This window comes from Artibeus jamaicensis, unplaced genomic scaffold, assembly GCF_021234435.1.
Source record: "Artibeus jamaicensis isolate MK-2021 breed Jamaican fruit bat unplaced genomic scaffold, CSHL_Jam_final scaffold_1019, whole genome shotgun sequence".
NCBI classification, from domain to species: Eukaryota; Metazoa; Chordata; class Mammalia; order Chiroptera; family Phyllostomidae; genus Artibeus; species Artibeus jamaicensis.
This window is the reverse complement of record NW_026522025.1, coordinates 6,526,136-6,551,681: the sequence shown is the minus strand read 5'-3', so window position 1 is coordinate 6,551,681 and position 25,546 is coordinate 6,526,136. Positions and strand designations below refer to the sequence as shown.

The window sequence follows — 25,546 nt, the reverse complement described above, 5'->3', positions numbered from 1 at the left end:
TTGGCAACTTACTTGAATTTCACAACAACTCCAAGAAGGAGGGGGTTGGAGTTCATTTCAGTCTTTCATAGCCTGGTCCACAGTGCTCATCTCAACTCTTCTGGGGAGGTGGGTAGTGACACACTGTATTGATAATTGAACTAGTTAATCACTAGCAAAGATGCTTTACTGAGATTCCGGGGGAAGTGCTTTGCTAGAATCTGCTTTGAGCTGGCCACTAGGACCACTCATCCACTTTTATTGAAAATATGTCAAAGATAATCTCAGGGCTGATTCTGTAGAACTGTAAAAGAAAAGGGCAGAGCCATGGTAGAGAATACTATGCCCGTTTCATACAGAAATGGAATGACTTTTCTGCACGGGGAACTGCATATTTTATTAATTCTTATCAGTCTTCTCCAAAGGACTTAAAAAGCCAAGGAAATGCCACATTTTGCATGAAGTAGCCTACCCTTTGGTTAAAGGCTCTGTGTATTTCCCAGGCTATTGTGGGGTCGCTATTCAGCAGGGATTTGAATGGTGGTGGTGTGATTAGCATGAGAGCAAGTGTATAAAGTAGGTCTTTTTTTCTCTTTCCTAAAAGAAGTTTTGTGGCATTTCTTTTTCTGACTGAGTTGGCATGAAGCTTTGACAAACACAGACCAATGGGAAAAAAATAGGACTTCGAGAAGGCCCGTTTTATAGAGGCCCTTCACACTTAGAATGCAGAGCAGCAAAGCAGCTGGCAAGAGACACCTCAGATCATAGGAGTCATAGCAAGGGCTATTCCTCCTCCGAGTCTGGTGATGAATGGGAAATACAAGGCCAATGGGAAACTATACCCTTGGCTCTTGACTGTTCTCTGTTGTCACAGAAGTGCAGATGAGAACATTCCTGTTGTTTATCTTATTTATCCCTGAGTGTTTGTTGAGATAAATACAAAGCGCTGAGGAAGATACAAGCAATACAAGGAGAAGATCCTGCCTTCCAGGAGCAGGTGAGAGAATGAGAAGATAGACCCACCAGCTGCAGACGGAGAAAACTTGGCTAGAGGTTTTGAGCTGATAATTAAATGAAATTTTTAAAAATAAAAGTCTAGCTGAGTGCTGAGCAGAGCTCTGTTTCCAGCTTGGCTGGATTAGCTGGGTGGCCGTTGGCCAGTCACTGGCACTTCAGGTACTGGAGGGTGATGGCCCACTGTCTGTCTGCCTCACAGAGCTGTTGAGACCAAAGGGTATGGGTATCCATACAGGAAAATGCTTTGAAGCATTATGACTATAAAGTTGTATTTGTGCATGAATATAATTTTCTTTTATATCTTCTGAATCTGAGCTCTCTAATCTAGTTCTGTCCCATTTTGTGCACCTTCCAATTACATAGAGAGCTGAGAACATTTCTTTACAGGCTCCCCCACCCCCACCCGACCCAGGGTGACAGCCTCCCCTCTCTATATCCTTTATGCAATGAGTATACAGGAGTTATTTCTCAAACTGCAATTCTGATCATGTGGGTGGAGGTCCTCCTCTTTAGAACAGGACTTTTATGACCCTCGTTAACTACAAAATCAATTGAGGAGCATAAGTGAGAGACCCTTAAGATTGTGGCTCTACCAACCCTTTCTACTCCCTGCTCCCCCGACTCATTGCCTTGTTTCCAGCCCCTCTACCCCTCTACCCCCCACCGTGCCCTTGTCCCAGACAGCTCCAGTCTTTGGCGAGTCCAGTCACTTTCCTGCCCCTGTCATTCTTTTTGCTTAGTATGTGCTACTCACCACTTAATACTCAGGTCAAGCTCCACCTGCTCTGTGAAGCCTTTTCCCTATTTCCTCGGGCAGAACTCAGGTTGGTTTGGGCTTCCAGGCACTTTGTGTTGACCTTTCCCATGTAAAACTCTTTGGTTGGTTTTGCACGTTTGTACGGTTCTATCTGAATAGATGATGATTTCTTTGTACATAATGGGTGTGCAAAATTTTTTATTGAAGAAAATGTCAATGAAAAGTTATTTTAGAAAACACAGACAAGCAGCAAAAAGAAAAATAAACTTTTTGTTGCCTGTACTACTACAAGCCTAAGGCAGCCACTGGCACGGTATCTCTTTCTATAAATAGCTGAATTATTATTAAGTATAATTATAAAGCTAAACGCTGGGTATCTAATACATGCCTCCTGCAAGTCAGTGTGAGGAAATGGAAAAAACCTCTGCTTGCTAGAGTTTGTTCTAGCCCATAATAAAGTATTAACTAACCTGGGAGAATTGGGAGTACGTAACTTAAGAGCAGCCAGGTATTTTAAGTTCAATTTTGCCTTCCTATAGTGTTTTGTACTTGGCCAACAGACTGAATTGGTACTAACCGTGATGGCTTCTATTTAAAAATAAGGAGTTTAACTTACCTTAAAAGGCAGAGCTTGTTGATTCTGAGGGCTCAGACTGAAAGACCAAAAGGTCCGATTCGAAAGAGAAGAGAACTAACAGACAGAGAACGTAATGGGTTCCTGATGCTTCTGTGTTTTATTCAGTCCCTGCAGAATCCTTGTGGCATTGGTGTTATTACCCCAGCTTTACAGACGATAGAACTGAGGCGCAAAGAGGCTAGGTATTGGGAATTAACCTCAGAACTACAAATCTGATCTCAAAACTCGGGCTTGCAGACCGTTCAAACAGTCCTCCCACTCTCCCTCGCCCATCGTGGCACAACCCCCGTAGCTCATCTTTTCTCAGTTGGTACGCAGCCTCTACTTAATACTTCCCGTGACGGCGAGTTTATTCCTTGGAGGCAGTTCTAAGTGTTCCATAGGTTGTGTTACTATACGATCTGCCTTCCTATAATTGTAGCCCAGCATCAACTATGTTTGGTTCCATGGTGATGGGTAATTATTAGCACTAATAATAATATTAATCACTTTTTATAATTAAAAGCCCCTGAATAAATTATAGCAGTGTGTCATTTCAACAAACATTCACTGAGCACCTTTAATGTATCCCGTACCTAATGTTGACTCGGATGTGGTCCCTGCCCACTCCCATCTTATAGATGGGAAAATTGGACTCAGAGAAGTTAACTGTCTTAGAAAATGGGTGAAATCCAGAGGAAACAAAACTCTTACCTTATGCAGACTCAAGTTTAAATCCAGTAAATACCATATTTTGAAGTACCCCTTTATACCCTAGATTTGGTTGTTCTGCAAATCAGATATTGGCCCCTGTGTCAGTAGTCTACAAGCCTTTTAAACGTCAACATGACATCCCAAAGCACAGTAATGCAGCAGTGGGCCAAAGCAGGCTTTTAGTTGTTCATATGGAAAATACTACAATAATTAATGACAAGAATAAAACTCTTGTGTTTCACATTCTCGCCATTGCAAATCTACTTTTGGCCACCCCTCTATGTTCTGACTGTAAAAAATGTTCCAGAAATATGATTGCTTTAAAAGGGAATAACCGTCTCATCATTCCCCCAAGTTCCTGCCAGCCTTATATTGAGTGCACAGGTATTCTGGTTGACGTCCACCTTCATCTGTATTGGTCTCATTGTTTCCTGGACCCACCCCGCAGGTGTCTGCCTTCTGGCCTTTGATCATGTCTTCTCCCTTCAAAGCACACTCCCCTTCTTCTTTGCCCATGGGAAAGGTATCTACTCTTAAGGCTGGTTTCTGCTCACCCACTTCCTCACTTCTCCAGCTTTGGGACACTGTCACCTCGTTTGCAGCTCTGACACTAGTGACCTTAAACAAGTCACTTACACTCTCTTGGTCTAACTTTTCTTTCCTAAATGATGGGGCAGGATAGATGGGTCTTTAGGATCTGCTGAGGTCGTCATGTAAAAATGACAGTGGGAGGCCCTGACCGAGCTGAATTGTTGAGTCCCGTCACAGGGTTGTGGCGTAAACGGGGACGTGAAGAGATTTACCATCATGAGGCTTTCACAACTTTAACTTGGAGTCATAAAGTTTTAAACCTATTTAAGAGGCAGTGTTGCACAATGGAAAGAGGATTTTGTTTTGGTGTCAGACGGTTCTGGGCCCAAACCTGGGCCCCATTGTTTGTTAGCTTACCTGAGGCAAGGTGGTGACCTCCCTGAACTTTAGTTTGTTCATCTGTGAAATGGGGACAATAATTCCTGTCTTACCAGTTGTCCCAAGATTAGAAGATGCCTGGTAGGGAGCAGGTTCTTCTGCATTAGTCTACCCCCTATCCTGAAAATTTTCTGTTTGGAAACTGTTCTCTGTCATAGATAATTAGCAAGCTTCAGAACAAATAGGTATATGAAGCGTGCCCCCTGGATTTATAGCATGAGTAATATACAGAGTGGGCATTAGATGCAGTCTATCTGATCTTTGAGAAGTAACTCTGGAGCCCTTCCAGAGAATCACACGGCACCTGTGCGGTGTAGCAAGCTTTCCAACTGCACTTGCTTCGGGAAGGTGTTTTCCAGTTGGGAGAGAACATGTTCAATATTTGTCTTTAATGCATTCCAGTGTTCTGAGGCAAAACTTGCCAGAGATTGAGCAGAGCATATTAACCAATATCATTTAAAGTTGATTAAAACTATCATCTTAATTAAATACAAGAGAACAAGAAGTTCTCAGTCTTCTGGTAGCAATTAACGACTAAAGAGTCAATTTGAAGTTGTTTTTGCAACTCTTAAAATAATACTCCTTCTCCCCCCTCCCATGAAAGGAGTTTCTTAGCTAGAGACATGCCCTCACATTGAGGTTTTTGAAAGCTGTTAGGACCACAAACCTTCTGGCAAAGCCTTCTGCTGCCAAGGCATCGGAGTTCTCAAAAGCAAGAGGGTTCAAGCTCAGAATACGCTGATTTGGAAAGAGAGGCCAAACAAAGGGCCTTTTGAGGCAGGAAACTGGGTTTTGGCCTCGGCACAGAGCAATGTGGAGTTGGAAAGGCACCCTGGGACTCGCTGAGTTGAAGAGGGACTATGAGATGGATCGATGGAGGAAGCGTAAAGTTTTCCCCTACAGTGAGAGTGTACTTCTAAACCCTCGAAAGTCAGTTTCAGATGTGTTCTCTATCTTTCCAATCAGCTTAGCCAGCATGCCTGTAAGATGTAGACTTCCAATATTATGTGTCTTTGAGAACGAGAGGAAAATGGGCCATGGAAGTATGCCTAGACATCACCAGTCTAGAAAGGATATCTGACCTGAAGACCAATGCTTTTCTCACAAGACCCAAAGCAACGACATTCGTGAATTCATTCATTCACGAATGAATGAATGAATTTGCCCACTTAACCATGCAATAGTTAGTAATCACCCACATCTGCTAGGTTGATGTCGCGATGAAGTTAAAAAGATGCAGCCTCCTACTCAAGGAGCTCACAACCTAGTTGACCAACACTTAAAAGATTTGAAGTGAAGGAGACAGTCTTTCCTAATAAGTACCCCTTGCCGTGTTTACATACACAGGACCCTCTCCCTGCCGCACCACCCAAACAGGTTTTTTCATTTGACTTCCCCAGAAGTGAAACTTCTGGTCATCTTAAGAGATATTCTAAACAGCGGCAAACTGCTCAACAGGAGGAGCTCAGCAGGGATGGTTCAGTTAGACAAAGGCTATAAACATGGGGCAAGACCCAGTGATGTCGAGGAAGAGAAAACTTAAATTCTGATAGATTCCAAGCAAAAAGGTTCAAGACTAGAAAAGACCCACTTTCTGTCAACTGTGCGGTAAGGTTAGGGCGGGGAGAATTGAACAGTAGGAACAACAGGAGGAAAAGAACCATCGACCTGAGAACTTATGCTGTGAGGACCTGTGTGGACTGAGCCCTGTCACCAGAGAGGATGAGCAGTGACTTTGGATCACACTTGTGAGAAACTGATTTTTCTGGAATAGATGGGGCTCAGAGATGTGAGACAGGAAGAGACGTCTCATGCCTTAGTGACGTTAAATGTTTGCTTTATGCCCCAAATGTGCATCAGTCATGTTAGTCCGTGCTGTCTTCCAAGTGTCAAGAATCTAAGTTTATTCAGTCTCTGTCTTACAATGGTATTTACGTGGCAGTTAACTATATTTCTCTGCATAGTAGTTTTACAGAAATAAGCTTGATCAGCAAATGCAAACATACTTGAATTCATAGGGGCCCGGGGCCTTGAATCTGCAAAAAGCTACCCTAACGTTAGTCAGATGTCATCGTGAGAGGTAATGATGGCTTTTTCCTCTCTTTGGATTTGTCCTGCTCATGCAGTTTTTGACAGCTGGACCTAATTGTAGAAGTTACACTAGCTAATTGATTTATTGAATAAGAACATTTAGAAGATAAGTTTCTGAAGTCTAGATACCTATGCCACACAGGCAACTTTCCTGTTCCTCTTTGAATTAGTGTATTTGTATGGTAGATTAAAATTCAGAGAAAATACTGTATTTCCATGCATATTTGGAAAAGTATAGATAATAAATATGGGTTTACAAAGAACCCTGACAGTGAAATCTGAGGCAGGGACCTCATCTTATTACGTCTGTATTCCTGGTTGGGCCTTAGTTGGGCCTGGTACGTATAAATTGTTGAGTGAAAATGGAACAGAATAGAAAAACCTTGGCATATGGATATGACGTTCTAACTACCTGGCCAGGGCCTTTTAGCCTTTTTTATAAAAGGTAAATTTGTGTTTCATTATTGCTGTCTTAAACTACACAACTGCAGCTTTGAGAAAAGGGGAAAGTCACCCACAACCCACCACCTAACACAAACACCATTTGAACATCTATCCTTTTAGTACTTTTCCTTTGATTTCCTATTGGTTATAGGTACATCTACATGTGATTTTTCAATGTTGCTCATAGTTATTTTTCTCTTTATTTGACCGAATGCCCCCTAACCATCATTCAGAATTAAGCATCATTTACTTGCTTTTGCTCTCCATTGTCCCAGTGCACAACTCTCTGGGGTAGGTACAATTACACCCCATTTGCTAGGGCTACTGTGACAAAGCACCACAAACGAGGGGCTTACACAGTGGAAATGTATTGTCTCCTATCTCTGGAATCTAGAAGTCTGACATGAAGGTGAGGGAAGGTGGTTCCTTCCCGGGGCTACAAGGGCAGGATCTATCTGTTCTAGGCCTCCTTGGCTTGTGGATGGCTGTCCTTATGTCCACCCAGCAATCTCCCTGTGTGCACAGCTTTGCACAACTATCTCCTTTTTATCAGGTCATCAGTCCTGTTGGATAAGGACCCACCCTAACGACATCACTGGAACTTGATTACCTCTGTAAAGGCCCCATCTCCAAATAAAGTTATACTCTGAGGTCCTAGGGTTAGAACTTCAACGTAAGAATTGTTTTGGGAAGGGGGACAGAATTAGACCCATAACCATCACCACCAATACCCTGTCCCATGCCCCCACCAAGTATATGTGAGTAAACTGAGGCCCAAGCCAACTGGTTTGAGATGTGAGTTAGGCCTGTGGGGCCCTGAAATGGTGTACTTTCCTCACATCCTGTTTCCAAGCTGTGCATTAAAACTGCCGTGAACAAAGAGAAAACATCCTCCTTGACCTGAGTTTGATTAGCGTGAGACAATGTTTAATGGTTATTAACTGCTAAATTTAACTGAGTTTGACAAGTTGAAACCTTATAATCATGTTATTTAAAAACAAGGTTAAGTACAGCGCACTGTGCTTAGCTAAAACTTCTGCATCGTTCTAAAGCATTTGCTGAGTCTGTTGTATTGAGTATTCCATTCTTATTTGAAAGTTCCAAGAAAGACAGGGACATACCATCCCAACCAGCATGAGGCACAAAGAAACTCCAATTATTCCCTTTAGGTGGGAATAATCAAACATTGAAAAGACAGTGATATTTTAGAAAATTCTACATACACTGTTGCCCTTGCCTCCTTTAAAGGAAAGGAAGAGTTCCCACGTGGAGACGAAGGGGCTACTGTGCAGGGATCTTTCTTCACTCCGATGTATTTTGGAGGGTCGACGGTGAACAGTAGCAGTAGCTTCCGTGAACCGAGTGCACTATGTCCGGTACCTTATATCTAAACTTCACGGTAACCCCTCAAGGTTGGCTGTACTAGCCCCGTTCGACAGACGGCCTAGAGAGGTTACCGCTTGCCCAATGTCACAGGACTAAAAAGAGCAGGTCCCAAGCTCCAAACACAACTCTATTTTTGACCCCAAAGCCTGTGTTTTTTCTGATCATTTGTATTGTCGGTCACCCACAAAGCCGGTAGCTTTCATAATCCATATTTAATCACTCTATGTGAAGTAATGGATTTCTTTTTTTTTTTTTTTATCCTCAACTGAAGACATTCTTTCATTGGTTTTAGCGAGAGAGAAAGGGAGATAGCGAAACACCGATGTGAGAGAAGCATCAGTTGGTTGCCTCTAGCACTGACCTAGACCCAGGATTGTACATGCCCGGACCAAGGATCAAACCTGCAACGTAGGCATGTGCCCTGACTGATAGCCAAGCTTGCAACCCTTCTGTTATGAGATGGTACTCCAGCGAACTGCACCACACCAGCCAGGGCAATAATGGATTTTGGGGGGGACCAAAATAACATTGGCCTCTCCTTACAAGAGACGTACCATTCTGTATTCATATGGTAACATTTTTTATCATGTCTCTGTGCCAGGCATTATGTGAAGCATTTCGTACACAATATCTTATTCTTCTCACATCGGTGTGAGAGGTTAACTGACTTATTTAAGGTGGAGACAGGATGCAGGGATATCTGCCACCAAAATCCATGTGCTTGGAGCTACACCACGCTCCTCTTTGCCATTGTTCCTCACTTTCCCACAGACGGATTGCTCTTTTTACCCATTTAGCTCTAATCTGCACCTAAGTATGCTCCTCAGTAGTGCTGCATGTTAAGATGACCTGAGTGAGTCTCAAGAGGGAGACCAAGCCCTCAGTTTCCTGGAGGTGTTTGAAGCACACAGGGCACCAGCCGCAGACGCTCCTGGACAGCAGGCAGTGTTTATTCGAGTCGTGCTGTCCAGAACCTGGTGCGGCGTCATGCTTGGGAAAGGCCTTAATATATCTCATTCAGGGTTGATGGGGATTTGTCTACCAAATGCAGGAGGCTTCTCCTTGGAAGGTGGTCGGTCACATCTCAGGGAGCAGGGAGCTTGAGTTACGAAGGTCCTGTGCCCCAGTCCGTCTTCCACATGCCACCAGGGCCATCCTTCTGGAACGTAGCCTGGCCATACCGCTGTCTACCCCAGATGTGTCTCACTGAGTCTCTGCTGTGTGTCTAGCACTATAGAGGGTAGATACATATATTGCCCCTGCCAACTAGAAAGTCAGTCTTGTTTGAAAGCCATATACTCAAAACATACGTTTGGAGCCGATTTGACCTGTAAAGGTACCATTTAGGCTACGTTTTCTTAGGGAGTGCTCTGGACGGCTGTGGTTCTTCCAGGTTGCACATCTCCCTGTTGAAGTTCAATGGTGAACTTGGACGAAGGCTGCAGGAAGACAGCTCCATGCCAGATACGCTTTGGGATGTGACCAAGTGATCCAACCTCTTCTCTGTAATAGATAAGGAGGTCCAGCCAGGAAAAAGAACTTAAATCACAAGCGAGTCCAACCCCGGGTTCCAAGACCCAGCCCAGGGCTTTGTCTGCTGTACAGGGGCCTCGATATTTTACTCTCCACTCTGTTTCTGTCTTCAGACTAAAGCACATTTTTTTCCTCCTGTATCTTCTGAGAAACCATATGCTTTTCAGGCTTCTTTTCCCCTGCTGAGGTTGGCCTCTGCTGTTTGGGGTCTGAAATTGTTGTTTCTTTTTTGGAGTCAGCCTGGCAAAGGTATTAGAAAGGCTAGGTTCACACGGAGGCAGAAGAGAGGTGGGAGGCTTGCAGGGCTGAATTCATACGGGATCCCTTTGGAAGCAAGACAAGTTTTACAATCCGGGATATTACTGGCCCCATAGCCATGGAGCTCTTTGAGGGCAGAAAACCTGTTTTACTCATCTCAGTGTTTCCCATCCCTAACACACAATAGGTGCTCAGTAACCGTTTCGACATTTCATGTGGTTTAAAATTGTGTGTATTTGGTGTATGCATATATATAAATTGCATCATATATATATATATATATATATATATATATATCATACATGGATTTTTTTAAGCCCTAGAATTAAAACATGAAATTGTTTTTCCTTTTGGAGCAGTGACTACCAAATCACCTTGGGATAAAATCATCTCAAAGTCTTGTTAAAAATGAGAATTCTCAGGCCCTTGCCCCAGAAATTCTGATTGGATAATTGAGTAGGTCTGGGCAGTGCCTGGAATGTGTTTTGTAATAAGTGACCCTGATGATTTTGATGTTTGGCCAAATCTGAGAATCACTGTTCAGACTGTTCAGTTTTCAAACTGTGCTCAGTCCCCAGTTTTGCCCTTAAAGACAGACGTGAACACAAGCACTAGGCTCCAGGCCTGGAACCTTCAGACAAATAAGCCAACAAACAAGCAAATGTGTGCATAGGAGTACAGACAGGATATATGTGGAACAAGTGGCCAGTGTACCTGGTGTCAGACTGAGAGGGGCGATGGAGAGAAATGATTTGCAAGCCTAATTAGACCCGCTGCTGGTTCTCAAACCTGCAGCTCTAAGCCTCCTGCTAATTGGCAGTCCCTTAATAGATTAGGACTTGGCATTGGGTTTGCATGTTATTATAAACCACACACAGAAAAACCCAGTGGCTGAGGAACTCCTGCCAAACCCAGGCCTGGGTTTTTGTGAGGCTTTTGAAGTGCACTGGTCTTTCAGTATTTTCTATAGTCAGTGTGCTGAAAAGCATCAAACCATTCCTTTGGATGGGATTTGTGAAGGGCCAGTTTGTTGAATAATTAATTCCCCCAAACCCATTCTGTCAGCTTGACGGACAAGCAGGAGCCCCCATGACTGTTGTGCTTTCTGTGGTACTTGGAGCGTGATAGGAGAGATGATGTCTCACAGATCCGGCCCCTCCCCCTAGTGCGTTTCGGGGCGGGGCGGGTGGGGGGCCAGCTCAGGGGCTGGGGGAGAAGCATTAACGGGCCTCTGCCAGGTGCTGGGCTGTTGAACACACCACCTCAGGAAATCCTCGAAGCAGCCCTCCCAGACTGCATGGCCCGGTTCACCAATGAGGACGCTGAGGTCCTGAGACCTCATCCAGGGTCGTGCTGCCACAGCCTGTCAGAGAGGGACCTAGGTCTGCTACGTACAAACTGTCACCTAATCAAACCAAACTCGGAAAACCCTTTCTGATTTTTCTGGTTGCTCGGTTGATTATATGGGCAGCGAAAGTTTTTTTGCAATTTACATTGTGCACAGGAATACCTGTTGGTGTGGTAGGTGATGGAAGTACAGTAAATGCTCCCCTCCCTCCTCTAACTGTCTAATAAGGGTCCCCTACTCTGAGATGAGGCTACCCATGACAGAGAGCCACCTTGTGCAGGGGAATGAAAGGGGGGCTGGAGAAAGGGGCTTTGCAAGTGTGCACAAAAGGCCTGCTACAGGCTTCGAAGGTGCAGCAGTATTCCTCAGGGTTTTGAGCAATTCCAGGGGTCCTGCTCTCCTCTTTTGTCTGTCTATTTAAGTTCCTGTTGGGGACTCTTCCACTTCTTTCCAAGTCCATTTTCATAAAGGGAGAGCTGTAGTGGAGGCCGAGATTTGCATGAAAACCTTCCATTTTTCAGGCAAACATACCAGGCAGTTCTCGTGGCAATACCATGGTGAAGGGTAATAATGTTGTTTGGCATTTTGCCCTTTAAAAAAAGTGTGTTGGAGGGGGTAGTTGGGTGGGTGGGAGGATGGGCAGAAAGAACAGTGGGGGCTTTGTAATTTACTGCAATACAGAGGTCAGGTGGGCAGGGTCATGGGGGGGGGGTGCAGAGAAGGCCTGAACCCCCCTTGGGCTTCCAGGCCCCCCTCTCCCCCTGGGCCTGATTTACACATTTTGGGCCTTTGTAAAGGGGTAGTTGGGGAGTTTTTATGTTTTTCATTTGGGAGAAGGACTCTAGACGTTCTGTCCCTCTGAGAGAAGCTGGCTCCTAGCCTTTGCAAGGATTAAGGACCTGGCTTCCAGAGTCATTGAAGAAACATCCCAGGAACTACCCTTTTCTCTCAACAGCTGAAAAATGCATCACAGAGCCGTGGCTTCCTGGAGAGTTTTGGCAAAAGATCTACCCTCTGGAACAATAGGGTTCCTGTAGCCAACCACCTAAGAGTTTTACTGCAGCAGGTTCTCCCAAGAGGATCTGGATGCCCACCTTTTGTTGTCCCCATCCGGCTGGGGGAAGGGGTGGGGGCTGCCGAAGCAACCAAGGGTGGCCTCAGGGCACTGGGATTTCAGTCTGCAGAGCCGGCCAGTTTGAGATGCAACCCTTCTCAGGCCCAGAGGAGTACCTACGGACCGGGAATGGGCTGGCTGAACAGAGCTGTGCAGAGCCAGCCTCATCCAGGGCCACTCCGGCTGTGCGGCTGTGAGACTGCGTTTCTGATCTTCAGTTCGGCCCATCCCGCCCTGAGCTGGTGCTCTCTGCCTGGAAAGGAGTACTGGGGGGAATAAATGAGGCCTGGCTATAAAGAACCTAGAAACATATCCGGTTTGCAGCTGTAGATAATGCTAATTCCCACTTGCCTCCAACCCACACCACATTTGTCATTTCTTTGACAGGGCCAAGAGCTGCCAATCATTAGCTTGGTTTGTATCTGAAGGTTTGCAGAGTTGGGGATGATCTTCTGCAGTTGTTCTTTATAAATGATTGTCTCTGAACTCTGGAGGGCTCTGCTTGGCCAGTCGACCTTTACAAACTTAAAGTGACATGTTCTCAGTTACCCCAGCCAGAGTAGTGGGCAAATCGATGTCCATCTGCTCTGTGTAGATGCCTTTAGTATTTTTTTAAATGCCCTGCCCTCCTTAGAGAAAGGTGAAAACTCCTAACCTTAGCAAGGTCTGCAACCTGGGTGGTGTGGCTTAGTGGTTGAGTGCCAGCCTGTGAATCAAAGAAAGGTCTGCAGGACACCTGGCTGGTAATACACCTGTTTCACTTTGTACATAAAGAAACAGTGCCTGAGAGAGCAGCAGTGTGATGATATATGTGTGTGTGTGTACAACTTATTATCAATTAATAAGGAATACAACTTATTATCAATTATTGTTGCCTAGTATTTATTTTTTAAGGTTACCTTGGCAAAAGAAACTTAACAATTAACAAAACTCCCAAACTCACTTGTGTTACCTTATTGATACCAGGGATGTCTTCACTGAACCAAGAACTGGGGTTAAAATGGTCTTCCTGTCCAGGGTGTTGGCTGCGGACCCAGTGCAGACCACCTGAGAGAGCTCCTTAGGAGGAGAGAGGGTGGCTAGTTTGCTAGAACAGCCACACAGAATAGAATAAGCCCGGTATATTTATTTGGCATCCGTTTACTTCAGTTTATGGTAATTCCAGTAATGATTAAATGATTAAAACTCTTTTTCCCAATTAAGAAATTTCTCCTGGATTGAATAACATTTTTAACTACCTTTTTTTTTTTTTGCATGTTTTCAGCATCTATGTTTTGGGAATCAGATGGGCCCCCTCGAACTACTTTTGTCCTTTTTTCTCAGGGTTAAAAGTTGGGTAGGGGTTGAAAGTGGAACACAGCCATTTTGTTAACGTTTGGTGAGGGTGGGAACTTTCCAATTCTGGGTTTCTTTTCTTTTAGCGTAGCCTTAAATACATTACTGCCACTCAAAGATAGCAAGGAATGTTTGAGGCGTAATCACGGGGCTGGGTGGCCAACTGGCTGGTATTGCATCCCTGCTGGATGCCAGGTCATGTGCTGGTATCTGTGCTCCTTGAATATTTTAGAAATACCTCTCTGGGTGTTCCTGCCAGGTTGCATCATGGGTATTTGTCCCCTGAGTGTGCATTCTTTGAGGGCGGAGACCATGTCTTATTAGTTTCTGTAGCCCATAATTCTTTGAGGGAGGAGTTTCCTCATTCAAAGCAGCCTTTTTTCTCCTTCACTTTCTTGCCACCCAGTGCAACGTGTAAAAGTCGGCGGGGCACGGACCAAGCCTCAGATGTCTGGGAGAGAAGTTTGACTTGTACTTTAATCAGGTGTTTTGTAATACCATTCACTCCCTGGATACTTCTAAAGTGAAAACGGAGCCTATAAGGACAGCACAGAGAGAGGAAATAAACTACAAATTAAAAAGTGATTAGTGAGTGTTTAAGCAGAAGGTCAAAGGGATTATTTTGGACTTCAAACTTTTCGGCTTTCAGGACTTGTATTTGGTTACAAAATTACATCCCTGAATTATTTGTGCAGGTGGCAGCTGTCATAGTTGAAGAAGGTTTCAGTGTTTTACAAAAGGAACATTGACAGGGCTGGGAGCGGGGAGTGTGCTCCTGGGGTGAGGGTTGTCTTATCCGCAGCCCACTGGAACGGCTCCAGCCTCGCTCAGCTTGAGTGACAGTGCTTGTCTGAGCTGACACAGCCATGTCCAGGTTAGTGTAGCCACCTTCTTGAGGAAACCAGTCAAGCTGGTTGACTGGCATCCTGTAAACAGCTGGATGGTAGATTTTCAGGACAGGGAGGGTAGAGAATCACAGTCTTAATACCTACCCTGTGGTATTTCGTCCTCCCAGCTCCTCAGAGTGGTTATTGACACCCGGTCTTTACAATTGGGGTTCAGAGAAGTTAAGAAGGCTGCAGGAGATTGCACAGATTAGAAGTGGCAGGACTGGTTTTCAAACTCAGGTCTGAGTTGCTTTGTTGAGATGGGTGCTGTTTTACTTAGCTTTCTTTGGGGCAGAGATTCTCCAGAGGACCACAGCAAATGGGTTAGGGGTGGGCTGATACTGATCCCTTTGCCCCTGGGGCAGCTGGGCAGGGTGGGGTGCTGAATCACTGACCAGTGGCCTCCTCAGCTTACCCGGGGCTGCCCTACAAACTATTTTCTGGTAGTTTCGCTTCGTGAAATAGGCCCAGAAACTGACACCTGAGATCATCCCACTCAACCACCCACCTGAGACTTGGAGCTGGTGAGGTTCCCCATAAATTATTCCTTAAGGGAAATGTCAGCTCTTCATGAGAATATGCCATACCACCTTGCTTTGGGGGATTATGTTAGAAAAACAGGGTTTGGTGTGTGAGAGAGATGAGATAGGCGCAGTTCAGAAATTCAGAAGGGGAAAAAGGATCCACAAGTCACAGATTGTATTAGAAGTGGAGTCAGATATCCTGAATTTTAGTTTGTTTCCTATACCTTTATTCACATTTGAGATGGGTGCTGTTTTACTTAGCTTTCTTTGGGGCAGAGATTCTCCAGAGGACCACAGCAAATGGGTTAGGGGTGGGCTGATACTGATCCCTTTGCCCCTGGGGCAGCTGGGCAGGGTGGGGTGCTGAATCACTGACCAGTGGCCTCCTCAGCTTACCCAGCACCCAATAAGTGCCAGAAGTTATTGTCTTTGCTGGGGATACAGAGATAAGTAAAATATATGGACTCTTTTCTGAATAGACTCACAACTAGGGAAGGAGACATACAGGAAAGAAAGAATTAGAATGCTGGTGTTCGGTGGGTCTCAGTCTTCCCATCTATTAAGTGGAGTAAATGACTTCTAAGATCTCTTGCAGTTCCAAAACTTCACCAGGATGTTACCATAGTGTCCCTAACTCCATTTAGAGCAAGATTTGTAATACCAACAAAAATCTGATGGGCTTTACTTCTTAAGCCATTTCTCTCATTTGGCATTTACTCTTTAGAATTCATGAGCTTCTATCAGAAGGAAGCTGTTTTTATTTTAAATAGCTGTTGCCTTAAAAAGTAGAACTCTCTATAACTCTACGTACCACCAGGGGTAGGATTCTAATCTTTGTTCTTTTTATAATGACACCTGGGGCAAGTCACTTACCTTGTGAACTCAGTTTCCCCCACATCTAAAATGCAAATATTATTAACTGCCTTGCCATGGCAACTTGCCACAATCCTTGAATTTATCACTGAAAATGGGAGGCTCAGTCTTAGGTTAAGATTGAGACCTATACATAATATACATAACGGGTACTAGACTTATTGGGGAGATCACTTCATAAGTTATAGAAATGTCTAATCATTATGTTGCACACCTGTAACTCATATAATATTGTGCATCAACTGTCATTGAAAGGTAAAAAAAAATTTTAAAAAATTCATTAGAAAAGAAACACACATACCAAAAAAGACATATATGTAAACACATGCACATATCTGTTCACATACACATATGTTTGATATGACCATTACTACCATGGAGAACACTATTTAATCAAGAATTAGTTATTTTTATTTTTATGGGTTCAATGCAAGGACTTCCATATTCTTTAGAATAGGGATAGAAAAGCAAGATGTCTCCAGGGCCTAGGCAGTTGATAGGCAATTTATGGGGAACCTCATAAATGACTGAAGTAGACCAGGCCCAGGAAAACCCACAGTACAAGCTAAGTAAGAATGGCATCTGACCACAGGCTTTGTGTCATGGACTCAGTGGGAATGTTGGCACCCTGGAGGATGCGGCCAGCCACTGTCAACGCCGCCTGCACTGCCGCGTGGCATGAGAGTTGGTTGTCGAAGCTGGAAATCTGGATGTTATGTGAGACCTCCCAGGACTACATGTTAACAACTAATTTAAAAAATTTTAAACCCTGGGTGGGCCAAACAGAACATCTCTGCAGGCCAGGTTTGCCATGGGCTGCCAATTTGTGATCTTTGATGTAGAACTTGGACCATGCACCTTGGAGTGCCAACCAGCATGATGGTGTTCTTTCAGGGCCTCCAATAATGCTCCCACTCTTCATTTTTGGCTCTGCGTCTGGCTCTAGTCTGGCCTTTTGACTATCTTGAACTTTGGCCCTCCCAGGTGTCTGATGTCCTGCCAGTCCACATGCTGTTTATTTTACCGCCGTGTGAACCTGGTATCTTGTGTACACCTGGGCAGCATGGCTTGGATGGGGGTGTGTGTGCTGACGAACATTTGTTTAACTGTTGGGAAAATAAAAAGAAATGTTTCCTTTCGCCCTTATTATAGCTTCGCCTCCCCTTCAGCCTTGTGTGATCTTTGAAAGTACATGGCAGGGTTCCTGCTGTGCCATTTATTCTCTGCGCCAGGGTGCCAGGTCCTGTTAACCACTGTCAAAGCCCCTTCTGTTTATATAATCCCAGAAAGTCCCAGAAATTACAGGATTTTATGAGCATACTTTCCCTTTGGGGTCAGATTGCATTTGGGTAGTGGCTAGCAGGCCCTCAGCTACTTTAGTGAGCTTTTGACGGAACTTTGATCCCATCTTATCGCTGCCTCAAAGTTTTCAGTAGTAGCTTTCTGTTGCAGACAGAAGCAAGAACAAATACATAGATGGAGCTAGGCGAGTACTAGTACTGTCTCAGTTAGTTCTCATAATATCCGTTAACTCTTAAGACTTTCCTCATACTCTGTATGTTGGAAACTCCTTGTACTAAGTCTTATGGGGCAGTGATGAAAATGAAGTTCAGGACGTAAAGTGTCTTGCCTAAGGTCATACAGTAAAGCATCACAGGCAGTAGAAGTGGGAAGTGAAAGCCTGTCTGTCTTGAGTCTGAAGTTCATGGGTAAATTGGAAATAAGTGACTCAGTCAGAATGAGTTCCATGGCCAAGTGAATCCTGTGAGAAGAGACGTTGAAGTCTCACAGGTGAATAGGAGTTTGCCAGTAGTTCTTTAACCCAGATGTTAAAAACTACTTCACAGAGTTGTTAGGAAGATCAAACATGATTATTTATTTAAGAGCTATGAAACCCTATATTCATGTGGGATTCTTGCTGTGCCCTCACTCTGCACAGCCATATTGCAAATGAGTCATTTAGGTCATGAGGGAAACTGAGGCGGGAGAGTGACTGGATCTGTATAAAACCATCTCTACATCTAAGGAGGAGCTTGCTGTTTATCCTTGTTCAAGGTCAACATATACTTTCCAGAGCTCTGTAGCTTTGCTAATATCTGCATAGACATAGTTCGTATGTACTAAGCAAGAAAGACTAACTGCCCCCATCTACGAATGAACTTTTGAGTCAGAGTGTTCCATTTCATACCCTGGTTGTGGCTTTTATCAATGGAGTGGACACTGAGGCAAATAATAATCTCTCTGACCCTTGGGTTTTTGCTACATACTAATTAATTTGGGGGATTATTTGAGAGTTAAACCGGTGGTTGTATCCAAAATTCCTGTCACAGAGTAGATACTCACAATGTGAATGGACTCACATCCTTAATTTAAAAAGGGGTCAAAAGAGAGGAAGGAAGTCTTGGGAAATGACCCAGTTTTACCTGGGGTATAGGAATCCTAAGTTCTGTTGCCTCTGGTAGCTTTGTATTAGTACCAATGGAATAAAATAGTCCATTTGTGAAATACATAATGGCAACAAGAGATGTCTGGGTCTTTCTTTGGACGGCGTGAACCACGGGATGTATGTAGGTCAGTTTTTTAGTTCCCGGTGGGTATGGCAGCCATTTAAAAATACAACTAAAAAGGGCCACATAAGCCAGAACTGGGGGTATTCAGATAGCTGACATTAATTATTTTAAAGCATAAAGTGTTTTCTCTAAGCATTTTCAAATAAGAAAGGCCATCAGAGTTCTTTTTTATACTCACGATTAGATTAAAGACAGGTGTCTCTGTCCTGGAACCCGAAGCTTTCCAAGGTTGTGGAACTCAAAAATAGTGCGGTATCCTGCTCATCATTATGTCCCTAGCACCTAACATAGTTCCCAGGGTTCAGTGACTGTCCATACATGTTTGCGGAATGGGCTGAACACTGCGGACTTGGGGTCAGGAAGCCCAGGCATTAGGATGAGATCCACCATTCATTTCTTCATTTCTACCATGTAGGTGCTTTTGGTTCTGACAGTCTTCTTTTTGTGAAGAAAGGGCCTGGACTTTCCAGGGCTGAAGAATTAAGCATTTGTCAAAGAGAACCTCTAGACCCAGAATATTGCATGCTCACACCAGCCAACAGCAAATGTTTTTCATGGCAGCCCCTTTCAAAGGTCGGAAACGCCTCCATAGTACACTTAGTTTTGTCTCATTTGGATTGTGTCCAGTCTAAAAATCTGGACAAATATTGTAAACCAAAGAAAGTTTGCACACTTCTAAGACAAGTAGCAATTAATTATTTTAAATAGAAACCCTGTCACTTACAAGCAATATAAATATTTGTATTTTGAACCTCTAAGTAGCAGTTGGGTTGACCATTCTGGCCTTAAGTGATTAAAAAAAAATCAGTTGGTCCTATTTTAACAGGGAATACATTTATAAAGAAGGGAAGGGTCAGGTCATGGAGTAAGCAAACATGAACCAAAAGAAAGACAGACCTGGGTTCAAATCCCATGACCAGTCGATTCCCTTAGGGCCCTTGGGCAAGTTACAAAACTTTTGGCCTCAGTTTTCTGTTGGTTACCACTAAAAATAATAGCCTATAACTTTTCATAGTAATGGTGGAGATTAGAATGCATTGATTCTTAATTAGATTCGACACTCCTTGAAATCAGAAGCCTAGCATCTTCTATCTGTGTTTCTAACATCCAGTCCAAACTGATGCCATTTGCTAGCTTTGCACTTCAGGTGAGCTGCTTAACCTTTCTGCGCCTCAATTTTTCATTGGTAAAGACAGTAGAACTCTACAGTGTGGGTAAGATGGGCAAGTTCCTGTCACAGAGCCCTAACAGCTGCCTGATTTGAGCTACTTACTCTGTGCTTGGTACTTACACGCATATTTGTGTCTGGCGTTACTTTGTGGGTAGGTGTGTGAGCTTTCTGCAGATGTTAGTTTAATTATTCCTCTCATATGTTCTGGACTCTGCTTGTTTTAAGGTAACTGCTGATTGAGGGGAGCAGAAAGTTGGACAACTTGGGAAAAGGCACTTGAAGGACTTGGGGGATGCAACACACGGGAAGCTCCTCCCTGGTGCTTTGGTTTGGATCAAGCAAAAGTGCAATGATTTCTCATTCACTCTCCGATCCCCATGCTTTCTTTCCCTCCTCACACCCGGGGCTTTCTACAGAGCGCTCCGAGAGCAGGAGACTGTTTAGTTTTGTGCAGATGCGAAGCTGTGGCTGAAGAGAGTAGGGCTCTGGGGCTGGGTCACTCTGGTAACACTTCCCACATGACTTTATCAATGGGTGGGCCGCGAAAACTTATCCTCTGTTTTTTTACACCTCACTCCCAACCACCCAACCTACCCGAGTGTTAGTTTTTCAAAGCCTGAGAAGTTTCAAAGGCCTGAACCCAACACAGGGGCCTTTCTTAATGCTTTGATTTTCTGCCGGTTAAGTGTTTGTCAGTGAGTTCGTATTTCGCCTCCTCTGCAGCTTTTACACATCTCAAGAGGTCCCTGGAGGTATAGGAAGTTAATTGATCCTTGATTAAAAGAAGGAGAAATACTTGAGTCTGGGTCTAGAATCACCAGATGGTGTGTGCATGCGCACACTCTTGGTTCTGCTTTGCAAAAAGCTGGTAATCTACGTTTCATTATAGATACACATCTTAATTCCAGGATATTGGCTTCAGAGTTTCGGTTGAATTGCATCTTGAGCGCATGCGGTCGGTCCACGGCAAATGTTGGTGAACAATAGCCATTGCTGTTGCCCTGACTGTTCCAAACAAGCCATTATTTTCCTTCAAAGGCCAGAAGGTTTGCTGAGCTTAAGTTAATTTATCGATACTCCTCGGCGCCTCCTTCCCTCTGTTTTAAGTGACCCCCTTACTTTAGAAAGCAGTAAGAGACAGATCATCTGAACCTCAGTCAGCTCCGCCACGTCCTTGCAGAGTGACTCTGGTAAGTCACTTTAATCCCTTTGAACCCTAAGTGGACTTAACATGTTAGTTGTTTTTTTCTTTAGAAATAACATTTTTTATTTTAAACCAAATGTGTATTGGTTGTAAAACATTTAGAAAATAATAGCCAATAGGAACAAAAAAAAACAGTATCTGTGGTTTACCTTTTAGAGATGTGTTAGTTTTTTGTTTTGTCTTGTTTTGGTTTTTTTAAGGGAGAAAGGAGGAAGAGAGACACAGAGAGAGAGAGAAAGAGAGAAACATTGACTTGTTATTCCACTTATTTACGCACTCATTGGTTGGTTCTTGTGTGTGTGCTCTGACCAGGTATCGAACCTGCAACCTTGATGTATGGGGATGACACTCTAACGGAATGAGCTACCTGGCCAGCGCCCAAGTGTGTTAGTCTTTATAACTGTTTCTCCTATTAGCCTGTGGGTCACCTGAAGGGTGGGGTGTAAATTTCTCCATGTCAGTAGCCCCATCAGTACCTGGAACATAACAGGCAGCCGGGTTTCTCAGACCGCGGTGGTCTGTGCGGAGATCCTCAGCACAACGTGGGCACACAGTCATGGTTCAGTACATGTTCTTCATGCTGTTTTCTTTTTCTTCCTTTCTTTGTTTCCTTATGTGTCTCTGCCAGCTCTGTGGCCAAATTTATAATCATATTTTCATAATGGACACCAGTTTTGTTGACTCCCTTATTGGAATCCTTAACTACACTGAGTTCTCGTGAGTTTACCTAGTCCCTAGACCCCAGAAGCCTCTTGCTCTTAGAAGGGTCAGCGGGCCTTGGCTGGTGTAGCTCAGTGGAATGAGCACAGGCCTGCGAACCAGAGGATTGCGGTTTAATTCCCAGTCAGGGCACATGCCTGGGTTGCAGGCTGGTTCCCTGCAGGCCAGTTCCCAGCAGAGGATGCATGAAAGGCAAGGGTAAATTGATGTTTCTCTCTCTTTCTTTTTCCCCTCTGAAGATAAATAAAATCTTAAAAAAATAAAATTATTTAAAAAAAAAAAAAGAAGGGTCAGCGGAAACCTGCTGTCCTCTGTGGGCCGTTTTTAGTGGTCCTGGTAGAGCAGTTTTTTGTGCCCTCACTATAGTCTATACGCATGTCGGTCTGCATGTTAGAAATGTCTTTAGTGCTCTTGTTTTTGTGTCTTTCTTACAATACCATGTACCTCTTGAGGACAGGTACTATGATGTGTTCACCTTTGGATTCCCAGTGGCCAGCACTGGAAATTTTCTTGAAATGAAAACGATCAGGGACTGTAGTGGTTGGTAGTAAAGATGATGCTGCTTTGGGAAAGGAAGAGCCTCTTCTCTGTGCCCCGGAGAGAGAAGGCATGATTTACATCTCTGAGGAGTAGCTTGCCCTTTTGGGGAAAATGTTCATGCTTTTCCCATCGACTGCAGGAATCCGAGGTTTCTTTCTGCCTGGAGCAAAGTCAAGATGTGACTGCCATCACCCCCAATCAGACCACAGTTGGTAGGGGAGACAAAAAAAAAAGCCGTTGGGTTTTCTAAATGCTATTTCCATGCCTTTCAAGAAAACAAACAACATATTCCGATCCAACTTCTTGCCTGTTTGCGGCCATCGTCCACACAATCAGAACCGGAAACCCTCCCCAAGCCTTGAACAAGGAAGGGAGAAAAAGGATTTGGACTGCTCCCAGGTTAAGAGGGCAACGGAACTAAGCAGGCATTTTCTTTCCTAACCTTCTCTGTGGGACTTTCCCCCTTCTTCCTTTTAACATTTAGCGAGTGTCCGTAGTGTGTGCCAGGCTGTGCTCACGGTACAAATGCTGTTGCTTGGTGTCTTCCGACTAAAGCAACACCCTGTATATTGTGTACATGTATCTTCTCCTTCCAGAGCGTAAGCTCCCCGGGGGCAGGGCTTGCATCTTCGTATTCCTTGTACTCTGTATACACAGTAAAAACTCCTTAAATACTTGTTGAATGAGTGGGTGAGTGACTACATTAACATAGGACGTCATCCGAGCAATCTCAAAGCTAGATTTCATTCTTCCCATTGAACAGATGAGCAGGGCTTTTAGCGATGTGAGTGAAATAGCTTGTGCAAGTAAAAAGGAGCAGAGTTGAGATCATTAACCCAGTTCTGTCTCACTCCACAGCCCTTTTATACGTGTTTTATTGTCCTTAGAAACATATGTTTTACAGGCCTATCATATGCACACTATTAAAAATAGAAGCTGGGGGCCTGAGAGTGTAGCACAAATTTAAGGAACTCGGGGTCTGTTCCCTACCTGGGTTTATTAGCAACGTTTTGGCTCCCAGGCACTGCCGAGGCTGCAGCCGGGCACGTACACCAAGCTAAGCGATTCTATCACGATGTGCGGAACTTAAAAGCAGACTATTATTATCACACTACTGGCTTCTCAGCTACTTTTCATAGCCAACTTGGCCACATTTCAAAGTGTTTAGGCAGTGGAATGAAGACCGTCCAGTCCCACGTGCTATCTTTCTCTCCCAGCCTTCTAACCCCCAAAGATTAGCTAACTGCTCTTGCCATTTCTAAGGCACACGGCTTTCCTCGCCCCCTTCGCTCCATTGCAGAGACGGAGTTTCAAGGGCTAATGGTTATTGCCTTCCAGGGCCCCTCTGTGTTTACTTTGAGAAGGTCAAGCACAATGCTGTGGTGTGTTGCTGTTCTTTCTTTTCAAAGCACCAGTATGAATTTGATAAAGTAAATTGTTGTTCTAGCAGGAAGCAGTTAGGGGGTCACAAAATAAATAGCCGTAGAATTCAAATAAATCCCAAGAATAAAACCAAATAAATCCATGTGCGTATACACAGTGATACATAAATACACTTTTTAGAGAGTGAGCATTTTTATTGCTGCCGGTCTGCACCAAAGTAATTGAAAAATTGTGGAGTTCACGGTACATTTTTTTTAAGAGGTGGTCTGGACCCTCAAGCAGTGCGATGTGAATTTAATTCTTTTTGAAAAACATGAGAATGGAATTTTATCTTTTCAACAACTGCTTATTTGGGATTTTTTAGCTAATGAGATTCACATTTGGATAAAATTAATTTGCAGAGTAAAATTAGGGATTTAGGCATTTTGGGATGGGCTAAGAGACTGAGTGAGCTCAATAGTCTCTCTGACTCCCTGTTTTTTGCACTTGAAAATGAGCGATAGTCATGCTTAAATGATGCTTTTGAATGACCTCTCAAGGTTGTTGAGTCTATGCAAAAATGGATAAAAGTACGTTACACATTAGTGGTGCACATCACCGGTATCTGTTACCATTACCTAGATGTTTTTCATGGTCTTCTCTAGTCCTAACGTTCAGTGGCTCATCTTCTACATTGTGAGGTGGCATTAGGGCTTGGTATTGAACTTGGATGCTAGGGGAGAAATAGGTCTGGCTAAGAGCCTGAACCAAGATAGTCTCTGTGTGCTATTTTTTATAGGATGGGGTGGGTGGAATGGGGGCAGGAGACCATGGGTCTGGAGAGAGGAGGTTCAAGTCATGCTTTATCTTGTCCTGTGCAGTGGGGAACCATGGAAGAGGCTTTAGCGAGGCAATGTTATGGTCAGGAAGTAAACTGGTGGATATGTGTAAGCGGCAGTGAAGGTCACGAGACCGGTTTGGAGGCTACTGCGGTGTTCACACAAGAGAAATTGTGATGTTTCACTCTTTATTTCAGGGTTATGAGGGAGTTTTTCCTGGCAGGTGATGGAATCCGTTTGCCAGGACCTTTAAGAGAATGGCATCTGAGCTGGCCACTGATTAAACCAGTAGCAGCTGCACAGCGGCTTGGAGCTCTCAGGTGCCCTTGGGCTTTGCTCCAGGTCTGCAGGCAGCAGGGTCCAGCTCCACTCTGCTCAGTCTTCACAGTGACTGAACAGTAAAAGAACAAGACAGGAGTGTGGCACTCTCTGGATAGCTACTGTGTACCGAGCACTGTGCTAGTAATTTTAAGTGCTTTTTCTCTCTTTTAGTCCTCACCACAGTTCATTTGATATATGGGGAAACCGAGGCCTGGGAAGATAGAGTGAGAATCAGAAGTCACACTGCTAGGAAATGGTGGACCTGGGATTCAAATTCAAGTTGTCTGACCCCAGGCCTTCACTATACCATGCAACATAGCCTTAGTATGACCTTCTGAAAGGGGAAATGGTTGAGACGTAAGAGAAGAATGTACTTGAAGGCATAATGAGACATCATTAGACTTGGGGCTGTGTTAGTAATTATTACAAATTGGGGGTTAATTTTTAGCAGGATGTTGTAGAGCAGGGGACCCTGGCTCTCCCACTGTCGCCCTCTGTGCTGGTAGACAGCAGAGCTGACGCAAGGAGGAAAAGGGAGGCATGGTCAGAGCTCCCATTAGGCCGTAGATCACTAAAATGCAGGGAGTTAATATCACTGTCAGTGTTGCTATTTAAGTGTCTTTGCTGTCGTCATTCTTTAGCCAACTTGCACTAATGTCTTCCCCTTGTTTTGTTTTGTCTTCTCCCGGCACATGCAATGGTTTCATCCTGACCAGCGGGCCTGCCCTTCCTGATCATTGAGACCAGCACCATCAAGCCTTACCACCGAGGGTTTTACTGCAATGACGACAGCATCAAGTACCCAGTGAAGACTGGTGAGACAATCAACGATGCTGTTCTCTGCGCTGTGGGCATAGTCATCGCCATCCTTGCGGTAAGTGCCCAGACCACCGTGCTCAACCTGTCTGACTTCCCCGGCATCATATTATGGAATGTAGGAGTCGGCCAAGACTTGGTAGATCGATTAGAATTTT

General features: G+C 44.2%; 1 protein-coding gene across 1 annotated transcript in view; it reads left to right on the top strand.

Moving 5' to 3' along the window:
• PLPP3 (phospholipid phosphatase 3) overlaps positions 1-25,546 on the top strand; it is a 79,614-nt gene that overhangs the window by 14,645 nt on the left and 39,423 nt on the right. Inside the window, exon 2 of the mRNA XM_053655440.1 lies at positions 25,289-25,446. Coding sequence (XP_053511415.1) covers positions 25,289-25,446 — 158 coding nt within the window. The remainder of the gene's footprint in view (positions 1-25,288; positions 25,447-25,546) is intronic.